This window comes from Empidonax traillii, unplaced genomic scaffold (assembly GCF_003031625.1).
Source record: "Empidonax traillii isolate 1590-97213 ecotype Southwest subspecies unplaced genomic scaffold, ASM303162v1 scaffold513:size879593, whole genome shotgun sequence".
Classification (NCBI taxonomy): domain Eukaryota; kingdom Metazoa; phylum Chordata; class Aves; order Passeriformes; family Tyrannidae; genus Empidonax; species Empidonax traillii.
Window position 1 is genome coordinate 839,199 of NW_020955706.1, and position 17,682 is coordinate 856,880.

Here is a 17,682-nt window from a genome sequence, read left to right on the forward strand (position 1 = left end):
CTGGAGAAGAGGAGGCTCAGGGTTGACCTCATCACTCTCTACAACTACCTGAAAGGAGGTTGTAGCCCGGTGAGGGTCAGTCTCTTCTGCCAGGCAACTATCAGTAGGACAAGAGGGCACGAGCTTAACCTCTGTCAGGGGAGGTTTAGGTTGGATATTACAAAGAAGTTCTTTATAGAGAGAGTGATCAGGCATTGGAATGGCCTGCCCAGAGAGGTGGTGGATTCACCGTCCCTGGAGATTTTTAAGATGAGGTTGGATGTGGCACTGAGTGCCATGATCTAGTAATAACAGTGGGATTGGATCAAGGGTTGGACTTGATGATCTCGGAGGTCTCTTCCAACCCAGTTAATTCTATGATTCTATGATTCTATAATAGGTAATAAAGATATTTTATAAATTACCCCATATCTTCTCTCAACGGCGCCTGTGGAGACTTCTTCCCACTCAGATTTCTTCTTACTAGCATCACGTTTCTCAATAATGTAATGGGTAATTTCACTACCACCATTATCAAGAGGTGCATCCCATGTTAAATAGCATGATTCTGCTTTAATATCAGAAACAGCAAGGTTTCTTGGTGGAGCAGGACGATCTGTATGAAAGCAATAGAGCATAGAACTACATTAAGAGAAAGGCAAAAGCATTTTATTAGCAGTCATTTAATTAAAATGTTGCATCCTTACCATACACTTCGACATGCACATTGCGAAATGCAGTGCCAAGACGATTGGTAGCTCTCACAGTGTAAGTGCCTTTATCATTCCTCACTGTTGCAGGCAGGATAAGTTCAGTTTTTGCTGCACTTCTAGATACTTCTTCCTTGGTTATCTTAAGTGCATCGGATGTTTGGTCAATTAAAACTTCATTCTTGTCCCATTCAATCTTTGGCATTGGCAGACCTGTCACATCAGCAGGAATATTAACTGGTTCTCCTGCCTTGACTTTGATAGTATCTCCTCTCACAGCCAATCGCAATGTAACAGTTGGAGGTACTGAAAACAAGAAAAGTGACAGAGTCAAGATGGAGATAAAACAGAAATTTCCTTGAAGTGTTCTGAAGATATTTGTATGGATTTCTTTAAAGCAGATATACCTTCATCATCTTGTATGACTACGTTGAGGGGCAATGACGGTTCACTTTCTCCAATTTCATTGACAGCTTTGACACGGAATTCATACATATGAAGTTCATCAAGCTTTTCAACGAGAAGAGATGTTTTTGGACAGAGCCTTGCATTAACTCTTTCATAATCTTTTGAATCATGTCTCCTCTTCTCAACAATATATCCTATGATGGGACTGCCACCATCACTACGTGGAGGCTTCCAATCAAGTGTAATGGTTGACTTTGTTCGCTCTGTGTACATGAACCTCTCAGGAGCTGTTGGAGGACCTATTTACACAGACAAATTAAATGAAAAAAAAAGAAAAGAAAAAATCAGAGAATTTTAAATTGTGTAAATGCAGTAGCTCTAGCTTTTTAAAACAATAGCTTTTGTATGCAAAGAATCTGAGTATAATTATGGCTAGTATAACATTTCTCAAGTATGTGGAGAAAAAGGTAATAAGTAGTGTCTCAGTATGCAACAGTATTTTGTTACATAAAGAACCATAGTTGTTTCACAGAAGTGATTTAGAAATCTGACTGAAGCAACTGATCTAAGGCAGATGCCTATCCATGTAATTAAAAAGTAAATACAACTTCTGTATAGAAGGCAGTTCACACAACAATATTGGTTTATTAACTTGACTTTTTTTCTTTTAACCCATAAAATTAATTGTCTTACCTAATGGGTCAACTGCAAGAATGGGCCCTATTTCAACAGGTGGACCGGTACCAAATTTGTTCTTGGCACTAACACGGAATTTATATTCTTGCCCTTCAACTAGACCTGTAATATCACATTTAGATCTCTCCGTGTCTACAGCTAGTCTCCATGTATGCATTTTGGCATCCTTCCGTTCAACAATGAAGCCTGTGATATCACTGCCGCCATCATCTTCAGGATCAGACCAGTTAAGTAAACACATCTTTCTGTTTGTAACCACTGGCTTTAGGTCAAGGACTGGTCCGGGAACGTCTGAAAAACAAAATCAAACAAAATATGGTGAGGCCCATGCTAACCAAAAGAAATGCTTAGTTGATTTGAGAAAATATTTTCTTTACCAAATACTTCTACTCTGGTTCCTGCAGATTTCGAACCACTGCTATTGGTAGCAGTAATTACATATCTTCCATGGTCTTTTCTCAATGCATTCTTAATGGTTAACTCAGATTTTGTGCCAACATTTTCAATAACAACTCGATCTTTATCTAATTCACCGTCCTCCACAGTCCAAGCAATAGTGGGAGTAGGACGTCCTGTCACAATAGCGGGAATTTTAAGAGTTTGCCCAGCCATGATCTGAATGCCTGCTTTGACAGAAACATCCAGTTCAACAGTGGGAGGCTCTGTGAAAGAGAGAGAAATACTTCATTAGCTGAAGGGAGGGATTCAAACCCACCTTTTAAGCAGCTAGACATTTCTTGAAAATAATACAATTGCAATACCTTTAGGTTCTGCAACTGTTGTGGGTTCGGTTTCCCCAGGTGGTCCTTCACCAGCTGCATTGAGAGCAGTAACACGGAGTTTATAGTCTGCACCTTCTCTGACTTCTGTAACTGTGTACTGTCGAACCTTAATGGGTTTCTCTGTACAGCGTGACCACTCATTTACTCCCATCAGTTGTTTGTACACATGGTAACCAGTGATATCTCCACCACCACTATACACAGGAGGTTCCCATTCTAGCTCAATAGAAGTTGCAGTTGTATCAGCAACCCTTGGAATTGGTGGACCAGGTGGCACTATAAATAAATAAGTGTAAATTAAAGTTAAAGGCTGTGAATCCTATTTTGTCACAAGTATGCTGTTAGCTTCTGCTAAGCTACTTACTTATTGGATCCTGTGCAGTTTTTGGATCTGATGGCGGACTAAATTTACCAGGGCCAGCTGCATTTTCAGCACATACTCTAAAGATATAAGTTAAACCTTCCAACAGTCCTTCAACTTTTACTTCCAGAGCATTCACAAGGTTTCTGTTGACTCGAGCCCAGTGAGTACTATTAATTTCACGTTTTTCAATCCAATATCCTATGATAGGGCTGCCATTATCTTTTGGTTCATTCCACTTAACCAGCATACTGTTGCTGGTAACATCTTCCACATCAGGCTTATTAGGTGCATCTGGTGGAGCTGAAAAAAAAAAAAAATTGTTTTGTCATCATTGCCGTCTCTTCAGAGTTAACTCAAAGCTAAGAGAGAACTTAGATATAAGAAATTACTAATTTAAAGTAATTAACTGTTTTTCTGCTCTCTTTCTTTAGAAACTTTGGACCCTAATGGCAATCAGTAATCAAACTTTTGGTAAGAATACTCATCTATTAAACACAGAGAATGTCACTGATCAGAAGCTAAGTGTTTTAAGTGTAAAGTTTTATGACAGTGATCATCATTCTTAAATCTTTAATATTTCCAATAGTTCTCTTTATTTCAATGTGTAATAAATATCACATTGTTCAAGTTTTTTCTGGGGAACATTCACCTACATGAAGCTGAGTATTCTAAGAGTCTGTGTAGTTTTATACTGGTTTTCTGAAAAAGTTGTATTTCAAAATTAAAACTTACAGAAAGGATCTTTAGCTGTCATTGGTTTCGAAACACATGGTGGCCCTGCTCCAACTCTATTTTCAGCAAATACACGGAAGAGATATTCTTTTCCTTCAATCAGTTTTGTAACATGGAATTTGCAATGCCTGAGTGTTGAACTGACAGTGACCCAGCCCATTTCAGCTTTTGTATTGTCTTTCTTTTCCAGTACGTAGTTTAGGATTTCACTTCCACCGTCATCAAGGGGAGGCTCCCACTTGCAAATGACAGAATTTTTCCTTACATCTTCAAATACAAAGTTGACTGGAGGCCCAGGTGTATCTGTCAGTAAACCGAGAAAAATGGTCAGTATTCACCATTTGCACTTCTTACCCAATACTCCGAACAGCTAGGTGTTTTAAGAACATTCTTTACATACCTAACACATTGACTTCACATGAGGCTTTTGCAACACCATGATCATTTTCTACTTTAATTGTAAATGTGCCATGGTCAGCTCTGATGGAGTCACGAATTGATAGTACAGACTCCCCTTCTTTATGGTTGTCAATGCTCAAACGTTCTGGCAGTGACAGCTGGAAAGGTTTCTCTTCTGCAGCTTCACCCTTCTTCTTTGGTGTTGTTACTCTCTTTTTGATATCCTCTGGTCTGACAATTTCATCATTCCTCAGCCAAGTGATAGATGGGTAAGGTGACCCTGAAATATGTGCCTCAAGTATGATCTCATCACCTCTTTTCACCTCAAGGCCAGACTGTAGGTTTGCAGCAAGGAAGACTTTCGGAGCCTCTGTAATAACACAGAATGATAAATAGAGCATAGAATCTTCCAATATGTTTGAGGATGTCTGGCAACTAATACAAATGATCAAATTAATAATTCATACCAATAGGGTCCACAGCTTTCACGAAAGGAGTAATACGAGAAGGCTCACTGATGCCAGCAGCATTCTCAGCACGAACACGAAACTGATATTCCTTTCCTTCCTCGAGGCCTTTCACTGGATAAGTTAGTAAGGGTACCAGATAGTCATTGCATCTCTCCCATCTCTCTTTGCCCTTAGCGAGTTTTTCTATTATATAGCCCATAATTTTGCTTCCACCATCAAACAGGGGTGGTTTCCATGTAAGTGTTACTGATTTGGATGTTGGATTATGGACCTCAAGGTCAACAGGTGGATCTGGAGGCTCTGTAGAAGAGTAGATCAAAAGAGGGGTCATATGATAAAAGAAAGGATGAAGGTATTAGTTAAAATTCAATTTGCTAGATTATTTAGTAGTAAGACAGACAGACTTACGTTTTGGGTCTTCTGCAATGATTGGATTTCTTAGTTCAAGATAGTCACCTCCTCCAATCTTATTGACAGCTTTAACACGGAAGTAATATTCACAGTTTGGGATAAGATCTTTGACTTGCCATGAAAGCTTATTTTCACCAGACATGACTGGGATATATGTTCTACGACCTGCTTCTCTGCGTTCCAGAACATAATGCAGAATAGGAGTACCACCATCAAAGTCTGGAGGTTCCCAGGACACTTTGCAAGAATTCTTAGTTACTTCGCTTGCCTTGATGTCTTTACACTGTCCGGGTGGACCTGTTTTAAATAAGAATAAAAAATTAACTGAATAGATGAGTAACTGTATTCATATAAATATGAAATCATGTCTTTGCTTTGCAGAAAGCAGACCAAGATCACAAATGTTGACTACACACCATGTATGTGAATTTATGTTCTCAAAGAGTCAGAATTCTTAAAACATTTTTACATTTATATGTTAACTATTCAAAATAATTGGGCTTTGGGCAGCCACTGAATAGTTAGAGCAACTTGGGGTAATGGTTTATCATGGGATTTTCTAACATTAATGTCTGTGTGGCAATCTACATGTGTCTGAATTGAAGTGATTTGTCCAACTGGCAGAAAAATTATCTTTCTAGTCCTTTCTTCTGTCAGCTGCAGGGCTGAAATGAAGGTAAGTATATTTCTTGGAAGGGAAGAATCTAGTTACCTATGACTTTGACATTGACTGAGCCAGTCGTTGATGCCAGCTTATTCTCCAGTGTGATAGTATAAACACCAGCATCAGCATGAACACTGTCTATGACTTCGAGCAATGCAGAGGTGTAGTCACTCTTCATTGTTGTTCTGTCACCAGCTTTCAACTCTTTGCCATCTTTGTGCCATGTTATAGTTGGGGATGGAACAGCTCTGAAGGGTATAGGGATACTTAATTTCTGTCCCTTAACAACAACAATGTCACGAGTTTGTAGATCAATGGTCGGATTGCCTGTAAAAGGAAGCATAATATTACTAGTAAGTTGCCAAACACCATTCTTTTTCATTATGCAGATCTGGAAAAAAAAAGGAATCTATTCTTACAGTCTGGGTCCTTGGCAACAACTTTTTCTGAGATGTCTGATGGCTCACTAGCTCCAACAGCATTGACAGCTCTGACTCTTAGCACATATTCCTTGTCTGGAACCACACCTTCCTCCACTTTACATTTTAGATCTTTTATGGGGCGAGAATTGATTCGCATCCATTTTTCTGTTCCTGCTTCACACATCTCAACATTATACCCAATAATAGGACTTCCACCATTCTTCTCAGGAGGTTTCCATGCAATGCAAATGTGATTTCGGCCTGCATCTGTGACATGTAAATCCTGAGGAGGTGAAGGAGGGCCTGCAGAAATGGAAAAGTTATTGTGTCATTTTTCTCTCAAAGTATCTGTTCCACACAGTACGCTACTTCTATAATCCATATACTGCATATTATACTACTACTTACTTGTTGGATCTTCAATATGAATGAGGTCAGTTGGTTCACTGGGATGACCACAACCAGCTTCATTTTCTGCACGAACCTGGAACTGTACATCTGTGCCTTCAATGACATCTGTCACTCTGAAATTGCAATCTGGACCAGCTGTCTTGCCAGCTTTTACCCAGCGAGTGGCCAGTTTTTCTTTCTTTTCAATAACATATCTGAATAAATGGGGGAAAATACTATCAGGCACTTGAAATAAGGAACAATTCAGACTTCTTGTTCAATAAAATAGATAAAAAGAGATTAGAAGAAGTTGGACAGTGAACAGTAAAGAGAGTAATGGGTAATGGATTCAATTAACTTTTCTTCACACATTAGTCACTTAGTCCTAGTAGGTCTCAGCCCCTATTAGGGCTGACATCACTGACAAACCCAAGTCTGAAAGCCAATAACTGATCTGTGTTCTGTGTTTTAGAACTGAAATAAACTGTGTTCTCAGATTTTAGAGAGCTACAGAGGCAAAAGAACCTCCAAGCTATACTTGTATCTTTGCTAGTTTGAATCTCAGCAGTTAATCCATTGAGAATATTTGTAGATATTATTACTCAGTTGTCAAAATTCCGCTTAGGACAGACTATGGCAAAGTAATGCAAATTAAGTGGCTTATGTTGCTTCAGGAAGATCTCTGCAGTTGTCTGTTTCTTTAACATGAGTTTACTGTGATTGGGAAAAGTCAAAATCTAAAGAGGAAAAATCCAACTGGCATTCAAGATTAATTTCAGAGTACAGACACTTTAGAAACCAAATTAAAGACAAATTAGAAACAACCCAGAAGAGTAAACAGTCTTTTTGAAAATTGTTATAAAGAAGAGAATGAACAGAAAACAGGTGAGGCTTCATTTTAGCTGAGAGCATGCAGTTTGAGGGAGAAACTAAGCAGAAGGAAAATGCAATGATATTACTTAATAGATGAGTCCAAGTGGCTACATAGATGAGTCTAAGCATGTTGACACATATTGTTCATGCATATTAGGTATTTTATATGCATAATTTCCGCATTTTAAAATCAAACCCTTAACTGCTTTGACCATATGGTTTCACTTACATTCATTTACCTCTTTTTCATATAAAATTTGTCCATTTAAAACCTTAACTTTTTGAGAGAAACATCTTAATTCATTAAAAGATTTTCATCTACAGGAACCTACACAAACGTAAAATGACCTTACCTTTGAATTGGTCTGCCACCATCATTCTTTGGTGGTTCCCATTTCAAATCAACATGACCTTTTTTCACTTCAACTATTGTAAGGGCATATGGAGGCCCAGGGGTAGCTAAAACAGAAAAAAGACACACATTAGGAGACTAGGAATTCATTATATGTGAGCTACTGATCACTCAGTAAGCAAATCAAAACTTACTGAAAGTATCTTTAGCAAGCACTGAGTCTTCAATTTCACAGTAGTCACTCTGTCCAACGGCATTTTCAGCAGCCACACGGAATACATACAATGAGCCTTCAGTCAGTGGGCTCACTGTGTACTTGGTATCTTTCACTGTTGTATCAACTGTCTGCCAACCTTTTCGCCTTACATCTCTTTTTTCAACAATGTAGTTGGTAATTGGGGAACCCCCGTCTTTTTCTGGTACTGTCCATTTAAGATCTGCTGTATTTTTAGTAATATTAATAACTTCAAGCCAGCGAGGTGGTGAAGGAGGATCTGAAAAATAGAAAAAGAAGGTAAAATAGGTCATTGTAATTCCCATGGAAGCCAGGGAATACACCTAAAGTATTAAAACTTCGTATTTTCTGAGCTGAAGCAGGGCAGATTTTAATATTTCATAAGCCTTTCAATAGTTTGTTTGGTACCTATGGAAATAGGTAGACATGGGTCTTTTTTAATGACAGAGACAGTATATCTGCAGCAGCAGCACATTCTGAAACAGTACTCACAGAGCCTCTCCTTGCACAGCACGGGGTCACTGGGTTCACTGGGCTCACTCTCGCCAGCCTTGTTCACAGCTCTTACACGGAATGAATATTCTTGTTTTTCCATAAGATCTTTGAGGAAGTGTTCAGTTGTGGGAACTCCTTCAGCCACTCTCACCCACTCATCTGTTCCAGTCTTTAACAGCTCAATGACGTAAGATTCAATCTTTGCCCCTCCATCATGTTCTGGCTTTGTCCAGTTCAGGGTCAATGATGTCTTGCCAATATCTTTCACAGTGGGCTTTCCAGGAGGCCATGGTGGATCTAGACAAGAGTACAATATTAATTATGTGATTGAAAACAACTTTTGTTTGATAATTAAACTATTAAAAATGTATTTGTTATACCAATTGGATCTTTCACTAAGATTGGCTCTGTTTCCTTGCTTGGTTTTCCAGGTCCTGCAAGATTCTCTGCCAAGACACGGAACTTATATTTCTTCTTATTTGTAAGACCTTTTACTCTGAAAAAAAAATAATTTAGCTTGATGAAACCAAAACTAGATATTAATTCATGTTTAAAACATTATTCTCTCTATTCTTCATATCACAGTTACTTGGAAAATCTGAAAATACTTAAATTAATGCTAATGATGTTTTATGAAATGTTGAACATTTGAAATAGGCATATTGTCAACAGTAAAATAGAGAATCATGGGACAGAAATTAGTGTTATAAGAACCATCTTTCATTTTTGCATGTGCTATGTTTTTTAGTTAATAAGAGTACCAGCAGAAAAAAACTCAAATTTTTTTTGTTTGATAATTGAAATGGCTATATCTGCTATTTTAGACTATCTTATGAATAACCACATAGCACAGAAATTATTAAGCATAACATTTAAAAAAATAAAATACTTGATAAACTCTGCTATAAATATATTTCTCTTTAAAACTAATTATCAAAAAAGTATGCCACCAGGTGGTAGTTGAATCAAAACTTAGGGAAGTTAGAAAAAAAAGAGTAAGAACAATGTAGAACTTGTTTAAAAGACTACTCTTTCTGTTTCTATGACAAATTTCAGCTTAAATTGACTGTAGTCTTACTTGAATGTTGTATCTTTCACTGGCATTTTATTGCATTTTATCCATTTATCCTGCTCGGGATCATATCTTTCAACCCAGTAGCCAGTTATGGGGCTGCCACCATCTTCATCTGGTTCGTTCCATGTTAAAGTGACTGAATCTTTAGTGACCTCTGTAGGCTTGAGACCTGTTGGAGGGCCTGGTGGATCTGTATAAATTAATTATTTAAAAACAAAACAAAAAACGAAACAATCAGATGTGGGCTTTTTTCTCCCTATTAAAATATTGTGAAAATCTAACATTAACTTAATTAACTAACCAAATGAATATTTGGCAATGATGGGGTTACACTGTGCTGGCTCCCCAATACCATACATGTTCTCAGCACTGACTCGGAACACATATTCTTTATGAGGAGTTAAGTTGGTAGCTCTGAATTTTGTATCCTTAATAGTTGATGACAACTTGTCCCATATTTCACTGTCTGTAGCTCTTTTCTCAAGGACATAGTTGGTAATTTTAGAACCCCCATCATCTCTTGGAGGATTCCATGTTAGAAGGCAGGATTCGTTTGTGATTTCTGATACATCAAATGCAGCTGGTGGACCAGGTTTATCTGTGGAGGATAAGATGTGAATGTTAATCTTCTGCTCACATACTGCAGTAAATTACTAATTATTTGTATGAACAACATAGAATACGTGCATACCGAGAACATTAACTTCAACAACAGCAGTAGCACGTCCACTGGAATTTACAGCTTCTATAATATAGGTTCCACTGTCACTCCTTTTGCTGTCTGTAATAGTCACTGTAGACTGATTAGGCTGGCTTTCAATGGCGATTCTTTTGTCAGGTCTCAAAATTTGATCAGCCTTGGTCCAAGTAACCCGAGGCTCAGGCTTTCCAGTTACTTTAGCTGGTAGCTCAATTTTAGTTCCAGCTTTCACAGTAAGTCCAGCAAGAAGCTTCACATCTAAGAAAATTTCTGGAGCCTCTGATTTAGGAGAGAATAAAAATGTTATTATAGAAATAGTATTTCAGAGACTGGTAAAAAGAAAGCAGCTATTGTAATTCAGCAGGTGAAGTAACTACCTTTTGCATCAATGGCCTGAATATCATCAGTTGGCTTGCTTGGCCTACTAGCTCCTATTCTGTTCAGAGCCTTAACCCGATATGCATACCACTCTCCTTCCATGAGCTTTGTTACTTCCATTCTGTTTAAAAAAAAAAATCAATCAGATATTTAAAGTGATGACGATGGCATAGTTAGTTGAAAAGATGTATCTACTGATTTCAGTTTACTTACTTGGTTTCAATAACAGGTTCCCCACATGTCTCCCACTTGTCTGTGCCACGTTGAGATTTTTCTACCAGATAACCTTTAATGCGGGCACCACCATCAGATTTTGGAGGCTCCCAGGTTAGGAAGATTCCTTTTGATGTTGGATTTCTCCATTTAACATTTTCTGGTGGGTCAGGCACCGCTATTAAAAATTAAAACATTTAACATTAAACACATTTAACATTAAAACAATTTTACATCTTATTTTGATGAAAATCAGTAAGATTTCAGAAACAGAAAATTAGCAGCAATATGCTCACTTGCTGGTGTTGACATATTTACAGGTTCATCAATATATGCAGGTTCTCCAGGGCCACATTTATTGCATGCAGAAACTCTAAATAAATATTCTTTTCCTTGGACGAGGTCAGGTACAGTGAACTCATGGTCAACAATATGATCCATAACCTAAAGAGCAGAAAGGTTCCAATGTGTTTTCAAAATTTATTTCCAAAGAGTGATTACTAATATAAGACACAAAACTCAGTAACACATGTGGAAATAATATAGCAGTAGAAATTCAAATGATAGAGAATGAACTTACTTTGCTCCATGTTTTCCGGCTTACTTCACGTTTTTCAATTACATAGCCAGTAACTGGACTTCCACCATCGTCTTCTGGAGGTTCCCATGACAACTGTACTGTAGTCCTGAGTACTTCTAAAACTTGAAGTTCTTTTGGTGCACTTGGAGGAGCTAGATGCCATAGAAATTGCATTAATTAGTCTGTAATTAGTGTTTGATAGATGATTTCTATGTAATATATCTGCCAGAGGACTTAGTCTTGTTAGTCATTCTTCCTTAAACAGCAAAGTTGGATGTTGAAAACCAGAGAAGACTTTTTCTGAGGATGGATTTCTAGTTTTTAGTTATATTTTAATGTACTTGGTTTACTGGACATTGTGAGATTTCACATTGTTAACCTAATTAGATATAAGCAAGAAAAATATGGAGTGTTATTGCTAGAATATATACATGTCCACTTACCAATGACATTAACATTAATTTCTCCTGAAACAGATGACACAGGATTTTCTAATGTTAAGTAATAAACTCCCTTGTCTGGACGTTCACTCGGAGTAATGACAAGTTCTGCAAAGGAGGCAGTGGTCTTCATTGTTACACGATCACCCTTTTCTAAGACTTGGTCACCAAAAGACCAGGTGGCAGTTGGAATAGGATAGCCAGTGATGGGAACACGGATCTTGATTGGCTCTGGAACAATAACTTCCAGTCCATCCTTAAATGCACTTAGGTCCATTGTAGGTTCAACTGGAAAAAGCGGAAAATGGATTCTATGAAATATTTTCAGTTGTTATGAATATGGGTAATGATAGCTGTGTTGAGAGGCTGATTCTGACTGTATCTCAGCTTGCAGGTTGGAGCTGCCTAGGCCTAGCTTTGGCTTACCACTGCCTACTTGTCCTGAGTAAATGCTTTTCTTTTTTTTTTTTTTTTTTAAAATATGTGAGATGATAAGGGAGACTAGCATTACCAAGAGGAATATCTAATTTACCCTTAAATGTAAAAAATATGTATTGTTTAATTTTTTTTCCCAGAGGTCTTCTCTGCCTTTTTCTCCTTCTGTTATTTCCCATCTTCCACAAAACTCAATCAGGAGACAAAAATTCATGCCTTGTTCCTCAGGCAAGCTAATAGGCCTCTACCTAATAATACAGATAATTATCTGAAGAATTCATAATGGAGGAGAAATGGCTCATAAACTCAAATGTATAAGGTGTGGCAGTTATCTGGTGAAAAATCTTCACATATTATCCACAAGATGCTCTTTAATAATGTGCCTTATCTGATTGTCTTTAATAAATAGAATATGGCTTACCAAAAGTATCATCTGCAGTTAATGGCCCAATAGCCTCTGCTGGGTCAGACACACCAGCTGCATTTTCTGCTGAGACTCTGTAGTAATAACTGGATCCTTGTTTCAATCCAGTTACCTAAAGAAGCACAAATAATAGTTTACTAACTCATATTAAAGATGACCTGTACATTTTAAGTGTTGATGAAGAGAATATCATACCTTAAAAGTGAGAGCAGGTACTAGTTTTGGGTTACAACGAATCCACTTGTCTGTTCCTTCTTCTTGCCTTTCAATAATATAGCCCAAGATTGGACTTCCTCCATCTTCGAGAGGAGGTTCCCATGTGAGCTGAACTGATGACTTAGTTTGATCTGAATGCTCAAGGTTAATGGGAGGACTTGGTCTCTCTGAAAAAAAATTGCAACCAATACATTTTTGCCACTGAAAAGGAGTATGGTTCTGCAAATCAGCTTTTTATATCTTACAGTACTGTTTCTAAAGCCTTTGCATAGCTTTTTCTCAACCAAATTTCTAAATTGAGTTGGATCCTAACTTCAGAGCAAAAATATTGGGAGCTCTTACTGAACCAAATGGTAACAAGGTACTCCTGATATGTTTGGAGGACAAAAGTAGCAAAAATCTAACTGTACACGGTATTTGCAGCACACGCATTTCTCAACTGAACTTTTGTGCAGCCATGGCATAAACATCCAAAATGTCCCTGTCTCATAATGCAATCACAATCATGCATACTGGGCATACTTACCAATTGGGTCCATAATTTTTACTGCACGTGTAGCAGGACTTGGTTTGCCAACTCCAACCATGTTTTGAGCTCTTACTCTGAAGAAATATTCTTCATTTTCCACAACATCAGTCAGGAGGGCTGACAGTTCATCAGCTCCTGTGGTCATAGTTGGTTCCCATCTGATGGAACCTTTGTTACGCAGTTCAATAACGTAGCCAGTTATCGGAGATCCTCCATCATACTCAGGTGGTTCCCAGTTAAGTGTGGCTCCAAATCTGTTCACATCACTAACTTCGACATTTTGAGGAGGACCAGGAACATCTGCATTTTATTTTAGGGAGAAAAAGGAAAAACAAGGTATGTGGGTTTTACCTATTTTTAGAGTTTGTTCTGATTTTCTCACGCTGCTATCAAACACTGATTTTTTGATAACTTCTACTCACCAAATTTGCTCTTAGCTTCCACAGGTGTGTCTGTTTCCACTGGCTCACCAGTACCCACTCTGTTGCGTGCACTAACACGGAAGAGGTACTCAGCTCCTCCTTTTTGAAGTCCAGTAACAGTGTATTCACAATTTTCAGCACGATCTGTGACCGTAATCCAGGTTTTACGCTTAATATCACGTCTTTCAACAACGTAGCCTATGATTTTACTTCCACCATCACTTTCTGGTTCTTGCCAGGCGAGACCAACTTCACCATCATAAGTTTCAGTGACTTCCAAGTTTCTAACTGGACCTGGAACATCTAATAAAGATATGACAATATTTCAGTATTGCATCTTTTTTTCCCCCCTCTGGCTAGAAAAGAGGAGGCCAAGGGAAGACCTCTTTACAATCTACAGCTTCTCCCCAGGGGCAAGTGGGAGGTATGATTCTGTGAAATAAATTTAAGCAGAATTTTAATAATAGAAATACTTACCAATGACCTCTACATTGATGAATGCTTCTGCCTGCCCATGTTTGTTTCGAAGAATAATCTTGTACCTTCCCTTATCTGATTTCTTTGCTTCAAAAATTTTGAAGGTAGTGCAGTCAGTCGTTGTATCAACAGTTGTTGTGGGCAGACTTTCTCCTGCTTTTGACCATTCAGCTTCTGCTCTTGGGTAGGCATCGTATGGGACAGTCATAGTTAAAGGTTTCCCAACATCAACGACAAGATTTTGATCACCAGTCTTGATTTTAGGTGCAGCTAAGAAAGATGAATGTGACAAGTAAGCTATCAAGACGAATGTGACTTGTATATATATATATATATATATATATATATAAATCATATATTTGTGTTGTCAGCAAAGATGCTAACATAGAGAAGTAAAAGGAGCTGTTGTGTAAATTCTTCTTATACTTATATACTTATATAAGTATATATATACTTATATACTTATATAAGCAAATCCTTCTTATACTCATTGGACAGCCCAGAGAAAGAAATTCTCCTGTATTGTGTTCTCCTATAAAATCAGGATAGAGGAAGTTGCTTTTTGAGCATTAATTTAATTATTTTATTTGTCAGTCTGCTAAAGCAGTCAAATTGGGAATTAAATGTCTTATATATGACTGAAATAAGTAGGCCAAATAATTTCCATGTTTTATTAGTGACTTAATGAAAAGGTTCTGTCTTGTTTAAGCTCAAATAACACTCTGACATTGAAGTGATCTATATTTCCTCAACAGTTGGATCAGCATGGTATAATAAAAAATATTTTTTGCTTGAATTATAATTCATATAGTTTAACAGACTTGTGCATTCCTCAGGCTGATTGTTGTATTCATTTTAGTTCAACTCTTTAAAAGGACAAAAATCAATTTACTTAAACAATTAATTCACTAATCCAAGATTTTATAAAAGAAACACAAAGCAAGCAACTTACCGGCTAATTCAAGCTTAGCTCTAGCTTCCTTATCTTTGGCGATAAATCTGTATTCCCCTTGGTCACGGGGCTTTATCTCGCAAACCTGCAGCCTGTGGATCTTCCCTTCACTCATCATCTGATGTTTGTCACCTTGGATGATAATCATGTTGTTTCTCAGCCATTTGACCTCCACACCATCTTTGTTCAATTCAGCCATGAAGATGACATCTGCACCGGGAGCTTCATAAATATCTTGTGGTGGTCGGATAATCTCAACAGGGATTTCTGAAATAAATATTAATTAATTGGTGTTATTTGTTTATTGATTCTACTATTATTAAACAATGAAGAAATAAATCCTATTTGATTTTACAAATACCTTCAACAAAAAGTCTTGCCCTAGATCTCCTGTCATCCACTCCACAGGAATATTCGCACTCATCATCTAGTCTACAGTCTTTTATGATTAACCGGTGCAGATTTCCATCCTTTTCAAACTGGTATCTTTATGGGGGAGAAAAATAAGTGGCATTTTAGCTTCCAGACCAAGCAACAAAGTAAAGCATGTTTGACACATTAATGTGTTTGACACAATAACAAGTATAATAAAATGTACATACTTTTTGCCTTCTTTGATTTCTCTTCCATTTCTGTACCATTTTACACTGACTTTCTCTTTGGAAAGCTGGCATGTAAAGACAGCATCATCAAATTCAGTGACAGTCTGATCCTGAAGATGTTCAGTGAAGTCTGCTGGTGCTTCTGTGATGAGAAGTTCTGCAACAGATTTGTCTTGTCCAGCAGTAACAGTGTATTCACCTTCATCTATAAACCCACAGTCTTTAATGATCAATGAGTGTTTGAATTTATCAATTTTGTACAAAATGCGCCTGTCAAATGTGATCTCTTCACCATTCTTTGTCCATTTGAGAGTTGCATTAAGGCGATTGACTTTGCACCAGAATGTGACAGTTTTCTTTTCCATGGTCTCAATGTCTTCAAGGGGCTCAATAATTTTGAGGTCCTCCTCTGTTATGACAAAAAAGAAAACATTTTTACATCCTCATATGAAACTCAATGTAGATAATGAAACAATTTTAATATAGTGCAAGATATTTACCTAATACTGTTAAGGCAGCAGAGCTTTTGACCTGTTCACCTCTCTGGTTTGACAGTGCAATGCTGTAAGTAGCTTGATCTTTCAGCTCTGCATCTCTGATTCTGAGAGTGTAAACTAAACCCTTCTGAACAATAATGTACTTTGCACTATCAAATATTGCCTCATCATTTTTGTACCACTTCTCTTTGGCACCTTCTTTATTAACTTCACAGTTGAAGATAACTTCTTGACACTCATTAACTTCTTGGTCCTTAAGAGGAGTTATAATTCTGAGTTTTTCTGAAATTGAGAAAATAGAAGAAATAAAACTTCACGTAGTATAAGGAGTGCAACAAAATATGCACCTACATATTGATAAAATAAAGCTTACCAATCACTCCTAAGTGTGCTGCAGCTTTAGCTTCACCAACCATGACACTATACATTCCTGTATCTCCTAGAATAGTGTCTTTAACCACAAGCGTCCTCTTCTTGCCATCTGAAATTATGTCATACTTTTCACCAGGCTCCAGGACTGTGTCACCCCTCAGCCACTGTACTTCAATGGCCTCTTTGGATACTGTACAGACAAATTCAGCTTTTTCTCCTTCAAGCACCTCAAGATTTTGTGGTCTGGTAAGAAATTCTGCTGCAAGTTCTGAAAGAAAACATTTTTGTAGATATGTATAATTTGATTTTATTTTTACTTGTGAATTGAATAAACCAAGTTGTGTATTCTTACTGGTTTTGATTTCCCCCCTCCCCCCAGAAAACAAGGCCCGCAAAGTAAAATTCTTACCATGCACAGTAAGTTTTCCTGTTGTACTAGAGCTTGGGAGCTTGCAAGTATATTTGCCAGCATCTTCCGGATGAGCATTATGTATAAGAAGAATTCTCTTTCTGCCATCAGAAATGTGTTCAAATCTACCACCATCAGGTACCTCTTCGTCTCCTTTAAGCCAAGTGACTTCAGCATTAGGCCTTGAGACTTCACAGATCAATTTTACAGTGTCATTTTCATTTACTTCAAGATCAGGAAGATTTTTTGTGAAAACAGCCTCCTCCTCTGCAAGAAGAATTTTGAAAGATGATTAAAGTTTGTCATAAAAAACCTCTCACTTTTTTAATTATTCATGTATTAGATTCTAAAACACTGTGTTTACCTATCACCGTAAGTAGGCCTGAAGTTCGAGCTGTTTTTGCTTCACAGGAATATTCAGCTTCATCATCAAAGACACATTTATTGACAACAAGAATGTGTTCTGCTCCTTTGGAAATTATATCATACTTTTTGCCTTTTCTGATTTCCATGCCATCCTTAAACCACTTCACCTGTGTCAGAACAAATTATCATGGTTATTAGTAGTAGCATCCTAAG

The 17,682-nt window shown here is 37.5% G+C and overlaps 1 protein-coding gene across 1 annotated transcript in view; it reads right to left on the reverse strand.

The window, feature by feature from the left end:
- TTN (titin) overlaps positions 1–17,682 on the reverse strand; it is a 106,816-nt gene that overhangs the window by 71,255 nt on the left and 17,879 nt on the right. Inside the window, exons 23-60 of the mRNA XM_027896710.1 lie at positions 17,468–17,636; positions 17,104–17,370; positions 16,696–16,962; positions 16,326–16,604; positions 15,826–16,234; positions 15,585–15,709; positions 15,224–15,490; positions 14,272–14,541; positions 13,795–14,097; positions 13,370–13,672; positions 12,823–13,010; positions 12,625–12,739; positions 11,772–12,056; positions 11,329–11,480; positions 11,045–11,192; positions 10,749–10,926; positions 10,535–10,656; positions 10,149–10,436; positions 9,759–10,055; positions 9,461–9,647; positions 8,763–8,878; positions 8,380–8,679; positions 7,847–8,146; positions 7,654–7,759; positions 6,446–6,642; positions 6,035–6,340; positions 5,664–5,942; positions 4,949–5,248; positions 4,538–4,840; positions 4,072–4,440; positions 3,672–3,974; positions 2,940–3,239; positions 2,555–2,851; positions 2,171–2,455; positions 1,791–2,084; positions 1,097–1,396; positions 687–995; positions 405–595 (exon numbers count right to left, since the gene is read on the reverse strand). Of these exons, the coding sequence (XP_027752511.1) occupies positions 405–595; positions 687–995; positions 1,097–1,396; positions 1,791–2,084; positions 2,171–2,455; positions 2,555–2,851; positions 2,940–3,239; positions 3,672–3,974; positions 4,072–4,440; positions 4,538–4,840; positions 4,949–5,248; positions 5,664–5,942; positions 6,035–6,340; positions 6,446–6,642; positions 7,654–7,759; positions 7,847–8,146; positions 8,380–8,679; positions 8,763–8,878; positions 9,461–9,647; positions 9,759–10,055; positions 10,149–10,436; positions 10,535–10,656; positions 10,749–10,926; positions 11,045–11,192; positions 11,329–11,480; positions 11,772–12,056; positions 12,625–12,739; positions 12,823–13,010; positions 13,370–13,672; positions 13,795–14,097; positions 14,272–14,541; positions 15,224–15,490; positions 15,585–15,709; positions 15,826–16,234; positions 16,326–16,604; positions 16,696–16,962; positions 17,104–17,370; positions 17,468–17,636 (9,474 nt within the window). The remainder of the gene's footprint in view (positions 1–404; positions 596–686; positions 996–1,096; positions 1,397–1,790; positions 2,085–2,170; positions 2,456–2,554; positions 2,852–2,939; positions 3,240–3,671; positions 3,975–4,071; positions 4,441–4,537; positions 4,841–4,948; positions 5,249–5,663; positions 5,943–6,034; positions 6,341–6,445; positions 6,643–7,653; positions 7,760–7,846; positions 8,147–8,379; positions 8,680–8,762; positions 8,879–9,460; positions 9,648–9,758; positions 10,056–10,148; positions 10,437–10,534; positions 10,657–10,748; positions 10,927–11,044; positions 11,193–11,328; positions 11,481–11,771; positions 12,057–12,624; positions 12,740–12,822; positions 13,011–13,369; positions 13,673–13,794; positions 14,098–14,271; positions 14,542–15,223; positions 15,491–15,584; positions 15,710–15,825; positions 16,235–16,325; positions 16,605–16,695; positions 16,963–17,103; positions 17,371–17,467; positions 17,637–17,682) is intronic.